At 39.4% G+C, this 22749-nt stretch overlaps 1 protein-coding gene across 1 annotated transcript; it reads left to right on the top strand.

Moving 5' to 3' along the window:
- Positions 1–286: 286 nt before the first annotated feature.
- LOC107042046 lies at positions 287–4544 on the top strand. Its single transcript, XM_015262917.1, has 5 exons — positions 287–292; positions 3235–3424; positions 3604–3695; positions 4074–4302; positions 4384–4544. Exons 1-5 carry the CDS (start codon positions 287–289, stop codon positions 4542–4544), a joined length of 678 nt encoding a protein of 225 aa, XP_015118403.1.
- The last annotated feature ends 18205 nt before the right edge of the window (positions 4545–22749 follow it).

The raw sequence follows: 22749 nt of genomic DNA on the forward strand, positions 1-22749 counted from the left end.
CACCGGGGGCACGTTAGAACATTTGGTTCGGCTCCAGATTGTCCAACTTCTTTCCCTATGTAACTCTGGCATTCTCCACAGAAATGATGAATTGACAAATTATCGCAAAGACTATTTGAAATTTTCTTCCAATCATATTTTGAAGAATGTGAAATTCTTGCATTGGTTAATACTTTTGCTAATAGCAAAACATCTTCCGTTGCTGCATAGGAGAAATTATGTCGTAACTTAATAGCCAGGGCTATTAATGTAGCTATCAATTCTTCTGTTGAGTATCCAGACAAAGATGGAGGTGAGATAGAGTGAGTGGTATTGGCTCGAGTGAGAGGAGTTTCTTCACCTGGTAAAATAACTTCGTCTTCACTTTCGTCGGTGTCCTCACTTGAACTATCACTATCGATTGTATTGCTCGCTGAATCATCGATATGGTCATTAAACAATTGGTCCCCTCTTCCCGCCTCGTCTGCTGAAGAATCATCGGATGAATCTGCGAAGTTATCGCTCATCTCTGGTACAGAAGGCTGTAAAAATCCGGGTAATGAAAATCATAAAAAAGGATGAATGATTGAAGATGGTAATATCAATTTATTTTTATAATAATTATCGAATTGAATTGATAAATGAACGATGATTAGGAAACCAAACTATCATCGTAGTCACAAAAAGAATTTTTTTAGGCTTGTACTCCATATCAATTATAAACGAGATGAGTGCATAATTAGGTATGATTTGAGATTCTGACGTTTCACTGAAACAGTTACATGTCATTACTACATCATCAAATTATGTCGGTAAACATGAATTTTGACAGGAAGTGTCGAAAGATATTCTTTCTTGCAATTATGGAACTCTCTATTGATAAAATACAGGGGAAATGAAGAGGAATGTTAAACCAGATTCAACTTTTCACTGCTCATTACTCTGCTACTAAAATATCAACATAAATCTCATTATCTCAATTCATTGAATAATTCATCAAAAAATAGCACTTGAGTCGAAATGATGAAAATATGATGAAATTATCCACCTCCAGAGTTGTTGGAGGATTGAATGTCAAGACATCTTCGTTGTTAAGCAGGCAATTTTCCACAAAAAGAGTCTCGTCATATGTGTACTGATGAAGTCAATAACAACCGAGTGAAATAAGAAATCGAGAGATATTATGAAACAATTTTTTTCCAACGATTAAATCTCACTAAATCTCGCTTAATTTTGAAATCACCCCTGGTATTGTCACCTTCATTTTGTACCGTCATGGTACATTTTCCATAGAAAATTTACATATATAGAGAAAAAGCTCTTCACGTTTTTTTTCCTTATGCTAATAATTCGAAAGTCAATGTTATGAAGCCAACTACAGGAATGTCCATGGTCATTTGATGAAATGTAGATATAATGCTCACCTCCCCACTCAGAGAATCCTCCCCTTGTCCACTGTTCTCCACAAAAAATGATGTCCTGCAACAATCAATGTAAAACAATAAATTTTGTCTATTGAATGCGGTCGATTTGATCAACTGAAAAGCACAAGTTTTAAATTAGGACATAACTAACCTCTCACTTTTCCTTCTCATCACCCAGCGACTTTTGGTTCGAGCAGGAACACCACTGTTGTTACCATACAGGGTATATAATTTGTATCTTTTCCGGATCCCAAATTGACGATTCATTGCTCACTGATTCTTTAAGCCACTATTTACCGAATTATTATTACTGCACAAATGATGATTGGAATTTACACTCTCGATACTCTCATATGACACGGATTCGGTAAGATCAAAATGCATGTGTGGTTGTTCACTTCCGGATATATCCGACGCGGGAACGTGACTGTGAGGCATGAACCAATGGGAGTCGTTTGCCTTGCGCGCGGTGAGACACTGTGAAACTAACCTCATCAAATCCAATCTTTTCAATCCCATTTCTTCCAAAAACTTCTTTTTCCAGACTACGAAGTGTGTGACGGTATCGTTTCCATTTATTTTTTGCTATTATTATCCAACAATCATTTAATTTTTTCTCTCAAAAATTGATCCATTACTATATTACCCGTATACATCGGAATGTAGTTCATGGAAGCTGCAGTGACTGTAGTTGTACTTCCGCCATTTTTGTTTTGGAATTCTCGATAACCTCATCAACGTGTCAGAACGTGCTTTACGTTGCCATTGTGCACACTGGAATTTCGTTGTCTTAGAGTGAATTTTTAACAGTTTATCGTGATCACAGGAAGGTTGCAAGTAAGTATTGATCATTTTTTCCAATTAATCGCAGCAAGTTGCAAATATACTTCCGACAAACAGTCATCGAATCATTTCCTTTTTTCTCACTCCTCATTCACCAGATATGAAAATATGAATGTCATAATTTTTCATGATCATTACATGAATCGGAAATTCCTGTTATCGATTTTTTTCAATCAGCTATCTGTTTCTAATGAGTTGAATTTCTCCCCAGAATGCCAAAACCACGCTTTGCCACAGTGAAATGGGTCGGTGGGGAAGATGACGGCAAAATTACTGTGGGGGTACCACTCGAATGCATCTTAAGGTTCGATTATAAGGAGTTTCTGAAAATTTCAATCCTGACCTGGCATATGCAGTCCAATGGCGAACTGCAGGGAAAAAACCACCTGGAGGATGGCCCATTTATGATGGGGTGGTACTGGACGTCGCAAGTATATCCTGAAAATTTTCAAACTACCACGTATTGAATTGTTTGTTCCTCCCCTTCGCACATCAGTTTCCTAACGTTATTTTCCATTAATGTTTGCATCTCTAGCTACCGTTCAAGTACTGGAGAGGAAGAGCGAAAATTATGTTTATCCTAAATCTTCACGTTTGCTACCTCGAGGAACAGGAGCTTCATCACCCTCTCCGTCACAGCCTAGTATTTCGGGACAGAAGCGAGCTTCTGTCACCCCCGCAAATGCTAATAAATGTAAGGTAAAAATCTGAATTTTCAAAGGTATGAAAATAACTCCTGATCAATTAACGATTTTGATATCCGTCAAAAATTGATTGGAAATATTATCACGTCAATCCAGTGATCATCGAGACAATGAGGAGTTTCGGGACAAAATGTCAGACTTTTTTTTTGCAGCTGTCAGAAATCTCTCAATAATATTGAAAATTCATTGAAGAATTATAATCAACACATATTCAGTATTCCTATGAGATGTAGTTCGTCTGGGATTCAACTGAAAGCGTTTTCCTCATATTATTGAAATTTTAGAAGAGCAAGGATAATTCTGATACGTTCAATAGCAGCTCCTCATCAGAGGAAGACACTTCTGACGACGATCGATCAGTAGCTGAGGAGACAGTCACCATTCAACAGGATGGAACCCCAGGGAACAGCATCCAAGAGAACGACTTACACACACCTCTTCGAACTCGCCAGAACCAGGCTCCAGTCATCAGAGGTCTCAACAATCAAATCCCAGTAGGAGGCCTTGGCAACCAAGTCCGAGTTGGAAATCCCATCCACCCTATCCCACCCAATGATCAGAACGTGCCCAAATCCTCATGGTAACTTTTATTATTTTCATTAATTGTATTAATAATTTCCGTTGATTTACTTGGTGATTTTTGATCAAATCAGATAATCAGAGGCTTGAACGATTATTTGAGCTGGAAGATTTGCTCCGAGAGAATTTACGACGACAGCAACCTCAAGACCAGAATGCTGATACGGTAATACATTACACCATAATTTCTATGCTGAAAATGACAATTGTATCGGAATTATACAGATATTCCCGTACAGAATGCCTTTTACTTATCAAATTACGTATATTCTTCATTGGGGTAGGTATCTCTTCTATTCTCATCCAAATTTTTAGTAATTAAATTTAGGAATCATGAATTCACTCGATTTCAATATTTCACAGACCTTCTTGTATTAAAAATACTACCAATCACCAGTCAATAGTATTTCAAAGTCAATTCTGTAATAGTCTTCCGTTGCTCCACAAAAGGTCCTTCTTTTCTCTCCATTGTCTGTTCCATTGCGATACTTCCTATCAGTTAAATAAATACTGAACACTTAAATAAATACTGAAAACTTGTTAGGTCGAGCTTGGACAGAGGGGCAGTGGTGTGAGAGTGACAATGACTCAATGGAATGCATCAAAAGACATGAGAACCTTCACAGGTATGGCCAATCTAGTACTCGCTGTGTTCGATCCTGATGTTCTACTTATCAGCAATGTTAAAGGAGGTGCAAGCAAAATAAGGAAACGGGAAGAAAATCCTCCCAGACACAGTAAATTGGATGCTCGTATCTTAGAGGCAGTTGCAGGTAATTTGTCTGTTCTGGTAAATAATGATCTCATATGTTCCTCGATGTGTTCTTTTTTTTTATCCTCATATATGTTTGCAGTGACTGTTAGGAGAGAGTTTCCAAATTCTTTCAATACCACAGAGATGAATCGAGCAATAAATGTCAAACTAACTAAGCTCAGGGCCTTAGACAGAGCAGCAACTGCTGCTGCTGCCGCTGCTCCTGCTGCTGCTGCTGCTGCTGGGATTCAAGAGCAATAAGGAGAAAGGGGTTTAAGAGTCTCGATTAGAGGAATGACAGGCTACATGGTACTTGATGGAAAATAGAAAATTTATGCAAAGTTGATATATATTTATATTCAGTTGATTTAGGAGGATAACGAGCGATCTCACTGAATCAAAGGAAAGTCGTATGACTAATTAGGAACTCCTGAGTATGGAGATATATTTTCTTTTCAAGTCTATTTGATAGACGATTTAGCAGAAGTTCTGTTATGATTTGTGTGAAGATGAGTTTAACTGTTTATTTTATAGTTTATTTGCTAAATTGCTTATTAGGGACGCATTCGTTTATTTATTTCATCTCTAATCATGAGTTCATTTGATAAATTCAGTTCTCATGAGAGAAGAATATTTTCCTTTGTTTATTAGACGGTTGTTTCTGTATGGGAAAATGATAATAACTTTTCTTTCCCATCATTACTGATTTCATATGGAGAATTCACTTTATTTTGTTTTTTTTGTCTCTGTTTATCTGATAGACCCTTTCGGAACCAGTTGCACCAGCTTTTGTTAGCTAAACTATTAGTTAACAGTCAGATAGCCCATAAGGCAAGAACGAATTTGACCCTAGAATAGAACAACTAACAAAGTTTGGTACAACCCACCCCTAGTGTGGAGACATTTTTTTTGGTCTGGTTGTCAAAAATTGCAACCATTTTTTTGTAGTTTATTTGACAGATATTCTAATGTCAAGATGATTTTTTTTTCTTTGCAGAATTATTTTGATAGACTCTTCAGTGTGGAGAGAAGCAATTAGTTATTCTTGCTGTAGTTTATTTGCTCGGTAATTTGATATGGAAAAGGAAGAATAATCCTTTTTCAGTTTATTCGACAGAAGTTTCATAATTTTCCAGACGTGGGCGAAAATACTATTTGGATTTCATTCCAAATAATTTGGTTATTATATCTGATCGAGTTTTATGGAATAGTATCTATGGAAATTGATGTTCGAAATTTCCAATTTTTGAGGAAAGGCTTAAATAATAACACTGTCACGATTTATTTACGACTCCAACTTTTCCAAATAATCAGTTAAACTTTTACTAATTCAAATTAAATTTTTCTCTTAAATTTCTGAAATATTGCCCAGCATGACTTTTTCATGTTCTCGGTTCTTTTGTTACATTATTTATGATTGAAATTTCATTATTCTTCCTTCAGTTCATCAATAAAAGTTATGTTGATAAATGTTAGAATTAAGATTTAAACCAACCACTGGAAAAAGGTGAAAGTTGGAAAAACATAAATGTACTTACTGTTTGAATGATTGCATTTCAACGAAAATATTGCACTTGATGAATAAAACACTTATTGAAATATTTTTCGTTGTAACTTGTAGCTCGACCGCCTTTCTTCACTCTCACGAGGGGGGTAAGGAGGAGGGGGGGGTTAAATTTAATATAAATATAGCAAATAATTTGTTATATTTTCAAGATNTTCAAGATATATGTCTCATTGATCCTTTATTACACGCATATGCTGGATATATCCGCGATATATCAATCATATATCTCCGCTCGATCCCATATTACTCATATAAGTTGGATATATCCGTAATATAATTGAAATATCTGCTAAATATATTAATGCATATAAACTGTATATAATTTGGTCTATATAACTTGCATGTATGTGAAATTCATTTTCAGCTATATGTGGCTTTCAACTAATATATAACCGATTTATTTCTTCGCGTATATCGTGGATATATAATGTTATGTATAAATTCGGCCAAAAAGACACTTTTCAATATTTTATTTTTTATATGCTGAATATATCCCGATTATTTCCTGTTATATGTGGCATCTATTCAACATATATCCGGGTTAAATGTTGACATATATCCTCCGGATATATTCTTTTCCATGCGGGAGGACTGGTGACCTGCCTGTCTTTCCCCACACGCGATATATCGTCTGGCTCAACGTCGAATTTATTGTCAAGGTGTAGGATTAAAAGAAGCTAGAACAGCTGTTAGGATACGAGTCGAAATTTCTAGTTTCGGCGAGAAAATGACAGGTATCATCGACAGCAGTAGCGATCGATCCTTCCTCGAAGTAATTTCCTGTATAATTACTTCGGGACAAAATTTCTACTGGCCAGGGATGTCACAAGACATTAAATCATATGTTGAAGAATGCGATATTTGCCTGACACTCAAATATGATCAGAACCCTGTAAAAGGACTTCTTATGACGCGACCATTACAACAACCATGGGCACAATTATCTGTTGGTACTGTTGTCTCACAAACGCGCTCGAAGAAAGGAAATACGGATATAGTTATCGTTCAAGATCTCTATACAAAATATATACAGTTGTTTCCAGTGCGTAATAGGACTGATAAAGCTGTCGTTAGGGTTCTGAATGCTGTTTTTGATCGATGGGGTACTCCGAAATCGATTATTACAGATAATGATACTGAGTATTTAAATAAAGACATTCAGTGTCTTCTAACCGCACGAGGTGTCGAACATGTTGCCACTCCGGTAGCTCATCCACAGAGTAATCCCGTCGAACGTGGAAATTGGACAATTAAGCCTATGATCGTTGAATTCATTAAGAAACACAATGAGTGGGACGAATATTTGTCGGAAATTCAATTCGCATATAATACAGTGCCACACGCGGGCAGTCGTGTTTCCCCTTTTTTCCTTAAACACGGTCGCGAGGCGAGAGTGAACCATGATCTGCGCGATAGTACAAATGGAAAACGAATTCCTGATGATGATTCAATCGTGTATTGAATCAGTAAAATTTACGAATGTCGTCACAAAGTAGAAAGTCAATTAGCAAATTACTTACATAAAATACTCAATAGAGTCAATGCTGGTAGAATTAAGTCTGTAGATGTCAAGGTAGAAACGGAAGTTTATTATCCAAACAAGAAGTTGAGTAATAAGGCCGAAGTCTACTCCTTTAAACTTGCACACAGATATCTAGGGCCAGCCTTTGTCAGAAGAATAATAAACCCAATGATAGTCAAGTTGGTGGATGAATCCGATAGAATAGTAGGGAAATATTATCTAACTGATCTTAAAATACTACGCCGTAGTTTACATGAAAATAATCGTCTCCTATAGGCCAAGTCGACTCCAACACCTTCAACGACGTCAACATTGAGGTCTACCACACAAGTAGCCAACATGAGCGGGCTTGAGGACACCGTTCATGTATTTTCGTCAAGCGAGAAGGATGAACACCTTAAAATGCTTCACTAATGAGCACTGGAACTGGAAGCACAGCTTCAATTCATCAAGAATGAAATCCAAGTTCATCAAAGCAACGCCACATGGGTTGCCAGCTCGCAAACTACTAATAATGACATCACCACTAATGGAGAAGACCCGGAAGACCTTTTCAAATATGTCTTGCCAAACAAACTACATTCTGTAACTCCAGAGTCGAAAGCTAAAAACGATGACTCTGAATTGAAAACAAAAACAAAGCCGTCAATACCTGAGGTTGATGCTGAGAAGAAAAGCACCGAATCGGAATCGACACTAGACAACGTTGACAGTACTGGCAGCGCAAACATCAGCGTCAAAGTAGCTGAACTCCTGCAGGTCATTCAAAACTATCCATTCTCGAAATTCGTATTGCATAAAACCATGAGAATGACCCCACAACAACTCCTGAATGAGAAGAGGCGAAAGAATCGAGAACCAACCCCTCATCGCCCAGTAGAAAAGTCATCCAGCGAACGTGAGTTATCCGTAGCGGACATCTCCAGCGCAGAACTAGCACCATCAGTCTAAGTCAAATCACTACCCGCTGAAAAGATGCCTTAATGAACGACATTCTCGAGGAGCTGGGGGTCCCTAGACTCCTCAACGCCAACGGAGTCATACGGCCGTTAGATGTGCACTGAGAAAAATCCGACGATCGTTTAAGGGCGCGGCGTTCATTTCAAGGCATTGCGCCCATAAATGCATTCGAAGTCGCGCGCCTTCGATTTCAAGGAATTTCCGATAAAACGGGTTCTTGAATCAAAGGCGAGAAAATCTTCATTTGAAAGGTCTAGAAGACTTTGAATCAAGAGTAGAAATTGAGAATCTTCAATTGTCCATATCTCCCGACTGAATACCGTAATTTGAATAAATCAGATTTTAGTTTGGAGTTTAAAAAAACCTTTGAAAATTATGTGAAAAATTTGACTATGCTACTTTCGTTTGATTGATACGTAGATTCGGTCCATTTTACCCCACTATCTTTAGATTTTCATCATTTAGGAAGAAACAAGATACTAATTGAAAATTAATGAAAAAATATGTGAATAAATAAACAAGTCAGCCTCCAAATCAATCAAACAGAACATATTTTCAGCAAACAGATGAACAAATTCTGGCGAACGATATCCACAACTTTTCGAACGTACTGCACTGCCGACGCTCCAAAGGGACCGAGGACGGGGGTCAACTTTTTTACCCCTAATTTTTATAAATAATTAAGGAACATGACAAAATATGTTTACATCCTTAACCCTCCATATGCATTCATTATTTAAATGAAAAATAAAATTGCTAAATTTAAATAAAAATTTTTAACATTGGGACTTAGGGGGGGATGGAGGGAGATGCATAATAGGGGAGGGTTGAAAATTTGATCCAACAGGGGGAGGGGTTCCAGAATCTATCTGAGCTGCCGCCATCCCTCCGTTCGCATGCGTCAATCAAATAAAAAAATAAAATTGTTGAATAAAAAGAAGAAATCTCGAAAATTGTGATTTCACAGGGGGTGGCAGGGGGATGCATAATAGGGGAGGGTTGAAAATTTTATCCGACAAGGGGAGGGGGTTCCAGAATCTATCTGAGCCACCCCCATCTCTCCGTTCGATAACTATCGAAAATTCGGACTTCGAGAAGGGGTGGAGAGGAAATGCATAATAGGGAAGGGCTAAAAAATTTTAGTCAACAAGGGGAGGGGGTTGCAGAGTCTGTCTGAAACACCCCCCAGCCTACCGTTTCCATGCGTTAAATCAATAAATAAATAAAAATTTTGAATTTAAATAAAAATTTTGAGTATTTGGAGTTTGCGAGGGGCTGGAGGGAGGATGCACAATAGGGGAGGGTTGAAAATTTTACGCAAGGAGAGGGGGTGGCAGAGTCTATCTGAGTAGACTCCAGCCCTCGGTTCATATGCGTTAATCAAATAAAAAAATGAAATTGTTAAATAAAAACAAGAAATCTCGAAAATTCTGATTTCAAGAGAGGGTGGAGAGGGGATGCATAATAGGGGAGGATTGATAATTTTTTCCAAAAAGGGGAGGGGGTTACAGTGTCTATCTGAGCCACCCTCAGTCCTCCGTCCGTATGCGATGAGTAAATAAAAAAATCAAATTGTCAAATAAAAAAGTACATCTCGAAAATTCGGACTTGGAGAGGGAGTGAAGGGGAGATGCATTATAGAGGAGGGTTGAACATTTTAGCCAGAAAGGGGAGGGGGTTTCAGAATCTATCTAACCCATCCCCATCCTTCCGTTCGCATGCGTTAATTGAATAAAAAAATTAAATTTTTGAATAAAAAGAAGAAATCTCGAAAATTGGGAATTCGGGTGGAGGTGGACGGGGGAAGTGTAATAGGGGAAGTTTGAAAATTTTACTCAACAAGGGGAGAGGATTGCAGAGTCTGTCTGAGCCACTCCCAGCCCTCTGTTTGCATGCGCTGAATAAATAAAAAAATAAAACTGTTGAATTTAAATAAAAACTTTGAGTATTTGGACTTTGCGAGGGGGCGGAAGAAAACGCACAATAGGGGAGAGTTGGAAATTTTATTAGGTGTGTGAATATGACTCCGCCCTTTCCCAACAGATGTCGCTTTTAGTATTCCTTACGTGCACTAATAAATGGCCACACTTGTATTCGATAGTACTTTATATCAGCTGCCAAACCCACTACGTGACATTTAGTTGAAATATAAGCAACAAGTGTTTTTAACTCCGTGACAATGTCGATTTTCGTTCCAAGTAAACATCATTTGCGAGAAGTGTTATTACACTATTATATTGCAAAGAAAAGTGTAGCGGAAACTCATCGTTTGCTGGTGGAGATTTACGGTGAGTATGCTCCATCTAATATAACTTGCAAGGAATGGTTTCGACGATTTTAAAATAATGATTTTAGCACTGAAGACAGAGAACATGGAAAACCACAAAAAAATTTGAAGATGCTGAATTGGAGGCATTATTGGCAGAGGATTCTTGCCAAACTCAGTCAGAATTGGCTGCAGCGTTAAATGTTGAACGATCAATTATTGCAAAGCGTTTAAAAGCAATGGGAATTGTTCAAAAAGTTGGTAAGTGGGTTCCATATGAACTGAAAGAAAGAAACATGGAATGTCGAAAAACAATTTGTGAAACGCTACTTCAAAGACAGCAAAGAAACGGATTTTTGCATCGAATAGTCACAGGAGATGAAAAATGGATATATTATAAGAATCCTAAACGCCTAAAAGCTTATGTGAAGCCAGGTGAGCCCGGCCCATCCCAGCCAGAAACAAATATTCACAGTGTCGAGGTTATGCTCTGCATTTGGTGGGATCAGAGAGGTGTTGTATATTATGAGTTGCTCGAACCCTCTCAAACTATTAATGGAGAAGTTTACCGACGACAACTAATGCGTTTGAAGTGAGCCATAGAAGAAAAACGACCAGAATAGGTGAATAGGCATAGTAAATTAATTCTTCAACATTAACAATGCCAAACCGCATACCGCCCAAGTTGTGAAAAGATATTTAGATGGACAGGACTGGGAAGTGCTACTCCACCCGCCATATTCGTCAAACATAGCTCCTTCGGATTATCATATATTCCGAACACTGTAGTCAGACCTTACGAGAGAACGGTTCACTTCATACGAAAGTATCAAAATTTGGCTTGATAATTGGATCAGCTCAAAAGATCAGGATTTCATCAGGCAAGGAATACGTAAATTACCTGAAAGATGTGCGAAGGTTGTAGCTGCAGATGGAACATACTTTCAATAAGCTTTTCTTTAATTTTCTAAACAAGCAAATGTGTTTTATTTGAACAAAACAGGGCGGAGTCATATTCACACACCCAATACCAAACCTCCTCCCCTATTGGCTGGAATTTTCAACCCTCCCCTATTATGCATCTCCCCTCCACCTCCTCTCGAAGTCCCAATTTTCAAAATTTTTTTTTTATTCAAAAATTCCATTTTTTTATTTAATTAACACATGTGAACGGAGGGATGGAGGTAGCTCAGATAGATGTTGAAACCTCCTACCCTTATTGGGTAAAATTTTCAACCCTCCCCTATGATGTGTCCCCCCTCCACCCCCTTGCAAAATCCGAATACTTAAAGTTTTTATTTAAATTCAACGATTTCATTTTTTTATTTAATTAACGCATGCGAACGGAGGGCTGGGGATGGCTCACATGGACTCTGCAACCCCCTCCCCTTGTTGAGTAAAATTCTCAGCCCTCGCCTCTGTTGCATCCCCTCACCACCCCCTATCGAAGTCCCAATTTTCGAGATTTCCTTTTTTTATTTGACAATTACATTTTTTTATTCGATTAACGCATACGAACGGAGGGATGGGAGTGGCTCAGATAGATTCCGGAACCCCCTCCCCTTGTCGGCTGAAATTTTCAACCCACCCCTATTGGGCATCTCCGCTCCACCCCCTCTCGAAGTCCCAATTTTCGATTATTTCTTGGTTTTTAATTTAACAATTACATTTTTCTATTGAATTAACGCATGCAAATGAAGGGATGAGGGTGGCTCAGATAGATTCTGGCACCCCCTCCCCTTGTCGGCTAAAATTTTCAACCTTCCTCTATTATGCATCCCCCCTCCACCCCTTCTCGAACTCCGAATTTTCGAGATTTACTTTTTTATTTGACAATTTGATTTTTTTATTTAATCATCGCATGCGAATGGAGGGCTGAGGGTGACTCAGGTAGATTTTGAAACCCCCTCTCCTTGTTGGGTAAAATGTTCAATCCTCCCCTATTGTGCGTCCCCCCTCCACTCCCTCACAAATTCCAAATACTCAAAATTTTTATTTAAATTCGACAATTTTATTTACTTTTTTAATTAACGCATGTGAACGGAGGGCTGGGGGTAGCTCAGACACATTCTGCAACCCCCTCCGCCTGTTAGATAAAATTTTCAACCGTCGTCTATTATGTATCCCCCTACACTTTGGAGCGTCGGCAATACAGTCCACTCCAAAAGTTGTGGATATCGTTCGCTAGAATCATTCGCCAGTTTCAGGCTCATCGTCCTCATCACATCACGTCTTTCCGACGAATGAAAAAAAAAGCGTTTTAACTGCGCCTGTCTTTGTTGGTTTTCGTCGTGTTAATATTAATTTTTTTTAGCGTGTTCGTGGATGAGTCTGGCGACACACGGCTGTGGACTTTGGGGGGAAGGGGGACGGGCCTCCCTGAATTCGCAGAATCGTTCAATGTATGTTTCTCATTGCTGGCGCGATTTGTTTTTGTTGAAGAAAGATCTGTTTTTAGACCTCTGGGCGTTAAAACAAATGTACATACCTGTTAAATGCATACATTTTTCTCACCTCGAATCGTACGTCATACTCATAATCCATCGAAGTGAGATATTGAATCAATTGCCTCAGACTTCAATTTTGATTCGTATAAATCAAGAGCGTGAGGAACTTTAAATCAAAGGTTCCTACCCGTGAATAATTCGCGTCAACATTGAACTGAATCCCGGCGACATTGAATTAAGACCGCGGCTTTTTGACGGCGGAAAATAGGACCCCAAGCGCCGAAAATTATAAATCAACGGTACCGCCCTCGATTCAAGAGCGCGACTTTGAAACAAAGTCGGTGGTTTGGAATTTTTTTCGATGTCGAGAGCGACTTTCAAATAGCGTCCGGATTTTTCTCAGTGCGGTCAGTAGTAAGAGGGCATTATTGGCGAATTTTTTTTCCAGGAATTCCCCCCCCCCTTTTTTCCAGGAAGTGCACGTACACGTCCCCCCTCCGCCCTCGGCGGCATGCCTTTGAAGAGGTCGTCGGTGCGCTGGGGGGCCCCCTGGGTTGCAGGGCCTGAAAGTTGGGATCCGAGGGTCACAGGAAGTGGGTGGTGGGTGGAAAATGGCCGCCAGATAGAAAATGATTGGCGGGTGGAAGTGTAATAAGAAATAACTACATAACGCTCAATTTATAGAATTACATAAATTATGTATTCAGAAATTATTCTTAGTGACTAGGATACATAATATTCTTAATTGTAAAGGATGATGATGATGATTATTATTATTATTCATCAATTAATGAAGGTACATAATTTTTTTAGTGGAACACTGATTACAATGTAAAATACCTTTGCCAGATAAGCTCTGAAAAGGTTTACTCAAATTTTTACGATTACAATTTCGGTTTTGAGTAATTTTTTTAAACATTTTCATAATAATGCGATCGTTACGTTTTGTGTCTGAAGAAAATAGTTTATGAAAGGATTGTAAAGACCGATCATTGAACAACCAGTGAAGCACAGTAATGCAGTACTGGCCACAAACATCAGACGATATATCTTGGAGTCTTTTCTGGCTCCATTCATATACATGGCAATTTCGCTTAAGACGCTGAGCGATTCTTGTGTCGAAGGGCGGCATTCCGAAGCTGTCGAAATAGATTCCTCGTCCATTTGAACCGAGGTAAACGGCAACCCAGTGGCTTCCTGCTTGGTTGTGGTTATCGGTGTTGATGATGATGTTACAGTGCCGGGACCATGTCCAGGGGACACGGTCAGCAGGGTAGACGCCTCCAATTGATGCATCGGTATGGGGTAGTACCTTCAGGAGCTCAAGTGTATTCATAAGACGATGGTACGCAGGACAATAGTCGTGGCCTTGTGACCCGGGTAGAAAAGGTTTATGGTGTGACACCTGCCCGGTTGTTTGGACGCAACTAACGTCATTGTGTGGTGAACCTCTATTAAATAGTTTAGTATTCTTTTCCAGCCACTGTAGTCGACAATAACTTGTCTTGTTGAGTCAATTTCCAACAAATTATCGTATTCAGCATATAGCAGACAATTTACATTTTGCTCTGTTGCTTTGTTGAATCGTACTTCAATACGAACACTCCCACTCTTTACGAGATTCCAATGACTGGCAGAACTTGCAGGTAAATCGGGAGTCAGGTCAAAGGCGAATAAGCAAAAGCCGTCGGAATATGCTAGAGCACTCCCCGCAAATAAGGTATTAAAAGCTTCCACATCTAGACACCCGTCAGAGGTAAAACTCGGTTGCAGGGGTTTCGTAGGTACTTGGCGTCCATCGACATTCAGGCATAAAAAGTTGATTCCAAAATTCTGGAAGTTGAAGGGATTCTTCTTCCTCGCTCCATTGAAACTGGCATTGTCAACAAATCCAAGTATAATTCTTTTAGGCAGTTGCCCTAAAATTGCGTTATCTATCGTCTCTCCCATAATTCCATTATGCAGAACAAAAGATTTAACCTCAACACGGGTCAAGGGATATTTTGCAGTTGTCTTTGCAAGCGTTTTAGCGTGAGCTATCAATATTCCAGGGCTGAGTTTCACGCGTCGAACAATTAAAGAGGCCTCCACAATATTTACTTTATAATTAAGTGTAGTATCGTCCATGAGACAATATTCATCCTTTGCGCGGATAAGACGAACACGTAGCTCTACACCGTTCATCAAAAATTTATCTTGATTGAAAACGTCACAATGCAAATGTCCCAGCAGATCCAACGGTCTTCCACCTTTCGTAAAGACTTGTCGAGAGATTAGGCCTTTATTTTTTTTCACATCAGCGCTCATAACTGCAGCGGTATCCATAGCGCCAGAGGTATCAGTTGACCATAGAGCCATTCCGAGATGCGAGGACTTGGCATCTTCTCCATAGTTCAGCAATGTTTCAATATATGCTCTATAGGCGTAGAGGTTATTTGGCGGCGTAACAACTTTTTGATTGAAATATACATCCACTTGGTTGAACATTGAATGCAAAAAATTATTCACAGGACCGACGGAATCCTCAACAGCAGCAGTGCCATCGGGTCTCAAAATTTTCGCTCGATTTTTTATCATAGTGTTTGCCAAATCAATGTATTCTTCTCCATGGCCTGGTACGATGAGTTCGATTGGGGCGTCGTCCGATAAAGTAGACACAGGATTATAATAAACAAATTGAGAATTTTCAATACTCGTCTGCGTCGGGGGTATAGTGAACAGATCGAGCTCCGATTTCACGCACTCGGAAGAGTGTGAATGTAGAAACGACATGATGATTAGTTGAAAATATCGTATAAATCGCGAGTCTTCCTCTTGGATTTATTTTTTTTCACTTTTTTTCCTTTTTTCTTATTTTTTGGAATATTTCTCTTCTTTTTATTCTTCCTCGTTTTGGATGTCTTGGCAGACCCGCGTCCAGTGAGCTTATGAGATGCGAGGCGTTTACGCTTTCTTTTATATCCTGATCCACTCATCATGTACCCTATTTTTTCCTGTGCCTTCCTTTTCAATTTTGATCCCGACTCCGCTATCCGATCCTCCAGCGCCACCTTTAAGGGTTTTCCGTTTGTCACTACATCGCCTACAACGTTAATTCCCGCGTTGAGAGCTTCTTTACCGACTGCTCGAGCTGCACTACCGAGGAAGGGCAGAATTCGACGAAAGAGGCCCCCGAGGAAAGCCCCAATTCCATGGCCCCGTTGATATGGGCTCCCAACATAGACCCGTCCGAAATTATTGTATCTCTTCACTGACCCTCCACCCGCCTGGTTCGCGTAATATGCCATGTAAGAACTCATTTTGCTCGTTAATCAATTCTCTTGAATTGAAGTGTCACGTTCAAGGGTCCGTACTCGAATGGTATCATTTCACCACGATTGCACCTTATATCTATTTCAATTGTGCGAAATGAGTATCTCATCAACGGAATATAATGAGGATTTGAAAAAGTAGCACAGTGTGTGGCTCCATATGTATAACCAGAAGCATTGAATGGTACCACTCGTAAAAGAGATGACTGCACATCACCTGTTACATAGGGTACACAAAGGTCACTATAGATGAACAAGCNTAAACCCCTGGCCAGACTGGCAGGTAGATATCCCTCACAATACGGCTTTACGTTTGTGAAACTGTGCACGTACCTCTCAAACCCCAACATCTCAGCCAATTTATCCGAAAAATCTAATGCGTGTACCGTGCTACCGTATGTTTTGGAGGTGCAATGTCTTCCAATTTTCACAAAGCCTTGTTGGGTAGAATACTCAAATTTTATATGATCCTTCAAGGGTGCAAAGTTATTCATGAAACCCACGAGATCGGTCAGGTCCTTGAAAACCGCAGTAGGTAGAAAAAATGTTTGTGGTAGATTTGCCTAGCCCTTATTGTCTTTTCCGCTACTAACAAAGTTGATGGAGGCATATTTCCTATCACGTATATGTAAAAAATTACAAGGAAACTGTATTTCACTCAGGCCCACAAACAATTCTCCTTCCAACTCAACTTGTTTCGAGAACAATGTTGTATATTTTGATACTGTATTATCGGGATGATAGTCCATGCTGCTGTTGCTTGGGAGTACCATATAAAATTCGTTCCTCTTCATTTTCTTCCAATGACGTGCAGCTCTGACGCAGGTATCCACGAACCAAATTTATCAGGATATCCCTCCCAATGAAGAAGAATTTGTTTATTTTTTATTTTTCCTTTAGAGCGTATGACACGTTTAACTACGAATTTATCCTTGTCCGTTTGTTTATTGACAAGCACCAACTCTGGCTCGTAAAAAAATCCTTCAATTTGTTCATCAGCTAAATCTTTCAGCTCGTATATTGGTAATGATTGTTTGAGGACTGCTTTCGTTATTTGGAATATTTCTTTACTCCAATTAGTCTCATATCCTTTCTCAAAGATGCCTTTCGCTCGACTGATGCGCACATAGTCCCCAACTTTGTATTTAAAGGTTTCTTNGGCTTTCGTTATATGGAATATTTCTTTACTCCAATTAGTCCCATATCCTTTCTCAAAGATGCCTTTCGCTCGACTGATGTGCACATAGTCCCCAACTTTGTATTTAAAGGTTTCTTGACGAGATTTCTCCGACCTGTACCGATTTTGTATATTACGCCATGCATATGGAGCATTATCGATATTAACAGTCGCAGGTGCCATTTTTATTGATGAATGTCTCGAGTTGTTATAAGAGTCGACAATTTGTTCCAACACATCCATATATTTATATGTTCGACTATGTGTAAAGTAACGCCACATGCGCTCCTTCAGTGTCCGATTGAAACGTTCCACGATTGCGGCTTTTATGTCAGGATTACGCGCAACACGAAATTGAATTTTTTTATCAGAGAAAAATTTTTGGACACTGCTTGCCATAAATTCTTTTCCCTTGTCAGTTTGTATACAAACAGGCACACGACCACCGCTCCTTCCCATTATACGTTTAAAGCCCTCGAGTACCTGCGGTGCCGACTTGTCCTTCAATGGTTCAACCCAGGCAAACTTGCTTAAAACGTCAATGACCACAAGTAAATATGAAATCCCATCATTGTATGTCTTTAGTGATCTCAACTCAACCAAATCAGCCTCCCATACATCATCAATGTTTGTCACTGTATAATGTAACCGTGGAAATTTACGTCTGATGGGTCTATGGAGAGTATAAGTATTCTGTGCGTTTAGCCAATATTTTATTTTATTTTTTTCTATTTCATTCTTATATTTTGTGAGAATATTTCGCGGTCCCGTATAAGCCACAGGCTCTGGAGGATGAAAATAGGCCCCCGATAGTTTCTCTTCTTCTAAAATTGAAGCCATGATGAAAGTCCTGAGGTTTTTTTTTCTTTTTTGCCGTACGGAGAAAAAACTCGCACTTTTCTCCTCAAATTCCGACGAGTACGGTGCACGAGCGAGCTGCGGGGTGTACCACCCTCCTCTTCAAAGCTTTCGTCCTCCGAAATCTCAGGCTGTACTTTGGGCCTACTAGAGGGTATTTGCGGTACACGATGAAATTTAGGGTTACCCATAAACTCGCGAGGTGTATTTATACTATGGAGATACACGGCAAAATGTTCCCAGCCTTTAGCTTGACAAGTTTTACGGGCTCTGACCACATCTTGAATTAAATCGACAATATTCACGCCATCAAGTGATTGACCATTCAAAGTCACTTGTCCGCTTGCATCCCACTTGAGTTTTCTTCCACTGTCGACTCTATCGATGTATTCCAAAATATGCGAGGCTTTTCTTTGGAAGATTGCAGGTATAGTCGCTACAATAGCTTTTGGGTCATATCGTGTATCGGGCTCCGGGTCGGGGGTCTCCGTTTCTTGCACAGGTACTTTACTCTGCTGTGTATAAAACAAATAGCGTCTCAAAACGTCATTATACAATTTCCATTTCTCATGATCATCCTTGGGTGTTTTTGCATTCAAAATTTCCAATAATTGAGCATCCAATCGACTTGTATTAGTGCCAGGGGTTTGAGCTGATGGTTGAATCTCTTTAGCCAGCTCCGTTAGAACGTGATGAACGTCATGTGTAGAATTTTTCTTCAATTTTTCCACACTGTCTTCCGGCACAAGTATCATTTTTCGTGCATGTTCCATGATTATACAACAGCTGAAATGATTGCGCTAATGAGAGGCCCCAATAACATGGGCAGGAATGCGCCGCCTTTCTGATTGAGAATTTTTTTCTTGCTGGATAAACTCTGTCTTTTGTCTGCCAACTTTCTCAAGATTTTTTTATGTTTACACAATTTCGATTTTTCACAATTTTTCAATGGAATATTCCCATGTAATAAATTCAGAGCACACTCGCAAATACAACGAATCAAATATTTATTGGCGTGTTGTATTAATGCTCGTCATAGTCTCGGTAGGGCATGGATCAGTGCGTGTAATAAGGCAGTATTCTTTTCTCCGAGCGACTTGCGAACACAGCCGCTTCTCGAGCGACTTGTCTTTACCATTATACACGAACGACCGCTACACCACGTGATGAGCCTCCCCCTTTTATATTGTTTTCCTTTCGTGGAACATAAACGTAGTGATAGGGGTCCCTGGGAAATAGACCGGTACGGAATCTGCAGTTTTCAGGTGTCGCCTGTTTCAAATCAAGCATCAAATATCCATGAGCCTGCGATGTCGCATCGAAATATGCCTCTTGTAAAAGTTTTGGATCCTCAGGATATATCTGACGAGCCAAATGGGCAATTTGTGCACGATTTCGAGGATTTTTGGAAACGACAATATAATTTGTATTCAATGAAATATCTCGCTATCCTTTTCCTTGGTGGAATAAATTTTGAGATATAAACATAACACTGAGATTTTTGTGATGACTGCCTTTTGTGAATATGTCGACTATTGCACCATTCGATGATTCACGCATCAAGTCGTCCACAACAACCAATGTTGGTTTATTATCATCAAAATCTCCGGAACTTGGTAAACCCTCTCGAAATTCGACAAAATCTTTGTCATAATCCGAATATCCATTCTGCCACTCGGCATAATAAAAAATCACTTTTTCAATCGGTGTACCACACATTTCTTTAATTTCTTTCAAAAATCTTTTAATAAAAAATGTTTTCTCACAACCTGTGGGTCCACAAATCATGGCAGTGAAGGGATGTTTCCACCTTGTATCCATGTTGCCATCTGATTAAGCATTGTAAAAAATCGTCATTTTATACACTTGTATAAGATATTCAAAAAGTAGTATGTATTTTAAAACGGCAGGGGGGTGTCGTAAGGCCCAAGCATTTTATCTGCTAAGGGAGGTAATTACCTCATTGGTCAAGGACAATACGCGTAGGCGTGTACAGGTAAAATATTGGAGATATACACTTATCCCCCTATGGCCAATGATAGGACACTGAATTTTTCAAATATAGGCTGATTTTTTTCTCACTTAGCCACAGTTTCCTAAAAGTTGTTCGGAATGACGGACTCAAACGATTTACCAGGTCCTAGTGGTGCTTCTAGAGGAAAGACCCCACCTCTGGAGTGCGATTTTGATTGGATAACTACTTTTAATCTGGACTTATTGAGTGATTTTGAAATTGAAGATAATTTTGAAGTGGATTTATTCGAGAGTTTTAACCCCGAGTTCTTTGATATTCAATATGGTGGTGGTAAAAAAGTGATCAATGATCCTGAGGCGCTCAAAGCCATTGAAGACTTCAATCTAGATTTAATAGATGAACACAATGGTGAATATCACATTATATAATAATAATAATGAATATTTTTTTCTAAAAATATTCTTACCATTGAAAATAAATTCAATTTCAGATGCTCAATTTGGCCGATATGAAGAGGGCCCACCGTCAGCTCTGAGAACAATACGAAGGTCATGCCAGAGGCTCCCTCGTTTTAAACTCGACACACATGTGATGGAGTTTAGAATTAACCCTATGCCTGAAGGTCGCAATCCGACCGAGTGGATGAAAGAAGCCTTTCGAGATGTCTACAATAATATCATAGAAGCCGGTGGCCGCGGAATGAATCGAATGTGCGTCACATTCAATATTGAAAATATGCAAAGAGACAACGCATGGATAAGCCCACGTGCGATTAATGGATACGAGTTTCAAGATTTGTGGAATCTTGTGAGCTCTATTACACAGAGCGCCAATGGTTTCGACTGTGCGGACACATTTTGGATAAAACTCCATGTGGCTGAAGCCCCTGCAGGACAAGGAGACTTTTTTGAAAAGGGAATGAAAAGAGGACTGAGTAGAAAATGTGTTCTTCAAATTTCAAATGAAGATGGCTTGTGTTTAGCCCGATCANAAGGGAGGTCTTAGCAGGAAGTGTGTCCTTCAAATTTCAAATAAGGATGGTTTGTGTTTACCACGATCACTTGTCGTAGCCAGAGTACACGCCAAGAAATTTAAGGCAAGGGCTGATAAGGGTGGAATACACGAAATGTGGCAATCTATTCGACAGTCTGCGGGTAAAATGCAGCGTGAGGAAGCCGAGCAACTGACCCGCGAGGCAGGGGTCGTTGTACCTGCCGATGGCTGTGGTTTAGAGGAAATTATACAATATCAAAGATATTTGGCACGTGAGGGGTGCATTATCAAGGTTTATCCTCTCAAAAGGAATGGCAAAGATCGCCCGGTACTCTACGATGGCACGCCTGAAGTAACCAGCAGGAATATACCTACACAATATACTCTCCCCATTTTCTATTATCCGGAAGAGAAACACTATGAGCCAATTCAAAATTTACCTTCACTTTTCGACTGCAAGTATTATTGCGAACATTGTAATACGCCCTAGAGCTCTCAAGGGCATTTTTATGATAGAACTTGTGACAGATGTCTAAAAAATCCACCATGTGACACTAGAAGTGTGGATACAATAGTGTGTGATGACAGTAATTGAGAATTCCACGGTCGATTGTGTTTCGAAAACCATAAGAAAGCAGGATCTTTTGGAGGGATAAAACCAACAGTATGTGGAAACATAAAATTGTGTAAAAATTGCAATACGAAAATTGATCATCGGAATGCTCAGAAACACCAGTGCAACAAATATTACTGCTCTGTCTGCCAGAAGGATGAAGCCGCATCTCACCTGTGTTACATGCCTACATTGAAATTTAAGAAGAAAACAACGGTGAAACGTGTGGCGTTTGTTTTTTACGACTTTGAAACACGACAAGACGATAAGATGGAAGGGACTGATGGCGTCAACATACACGTGCCTACACTCTGTGTTGCCCAGACTGTATGTGACCGATGTGCAGAGATGAACGATGACGACATTATGAAAACTGAGGAGAATCTTGGAAGCCCATGCAGTGTGTGTAATCCTCGAGAACATGTTTTTGACGATGGCGATCCTGTGCGTGGATTTGTGAATTATATTACATCACTGGGTAAGGCGTATAAAAAAGTCATATGTATTGCACACAACGCGAAGGGTTACGACTCTCAATTCATTTTGAAAGATGTTATAAAACGAATAAACAGCGAAATTAAAGCAATTATTAACGGCACAAATATAATTTTGATGGATTTTGGGGATAATAAGTTTATAGATAGTTTGAATTATTTCCATATGGCTTTAGCCAGTTTACCGAAGGCCTTTGGTTTAGGAGATATTGCAAAAGGCTATTTCCCACATTTTTTCAATAAACAAGAGAATCAAGAATACGTTGGATCTATACCTGAGAGA

This window comes from Diachasma alloeum, unplaced genomic scaffold, assembly GCF_001412515.2.
Source record: "Diachasma alloeum isolate Michigan unplaced genomic scaffold, Dall2.0 Dall_scaffold_00405, whole genome shotgun sequence".
NCBI classification, from domain to species: domain Eukaryota; kingdom Metazoa; phylum Arthropoda; class Insecta; order Hymenoptera; family Braconidae; genus Diachasma; species Diachasma alloeum.

Bases quoted from the DNA above. Each gene is read 5' to 3' on its own strand.
- LOC107042046 (XM_015262917.1), top strand. The intron at 3,425-3,603 runs GTCTCAACAATC...TGATCAAATCAG, and splicing joins CCAGGCTCCAGTCATCAGAG to ATAATCAGAGGCTTGAACGA. The intron at 4,303-4,383 runs GTAATTTGTCTG...ATATGTTTGCAG, and splicing joins TATCTTAGAGGCAGTTGCAG to TGACTGTTAGGAGAGAGTTT.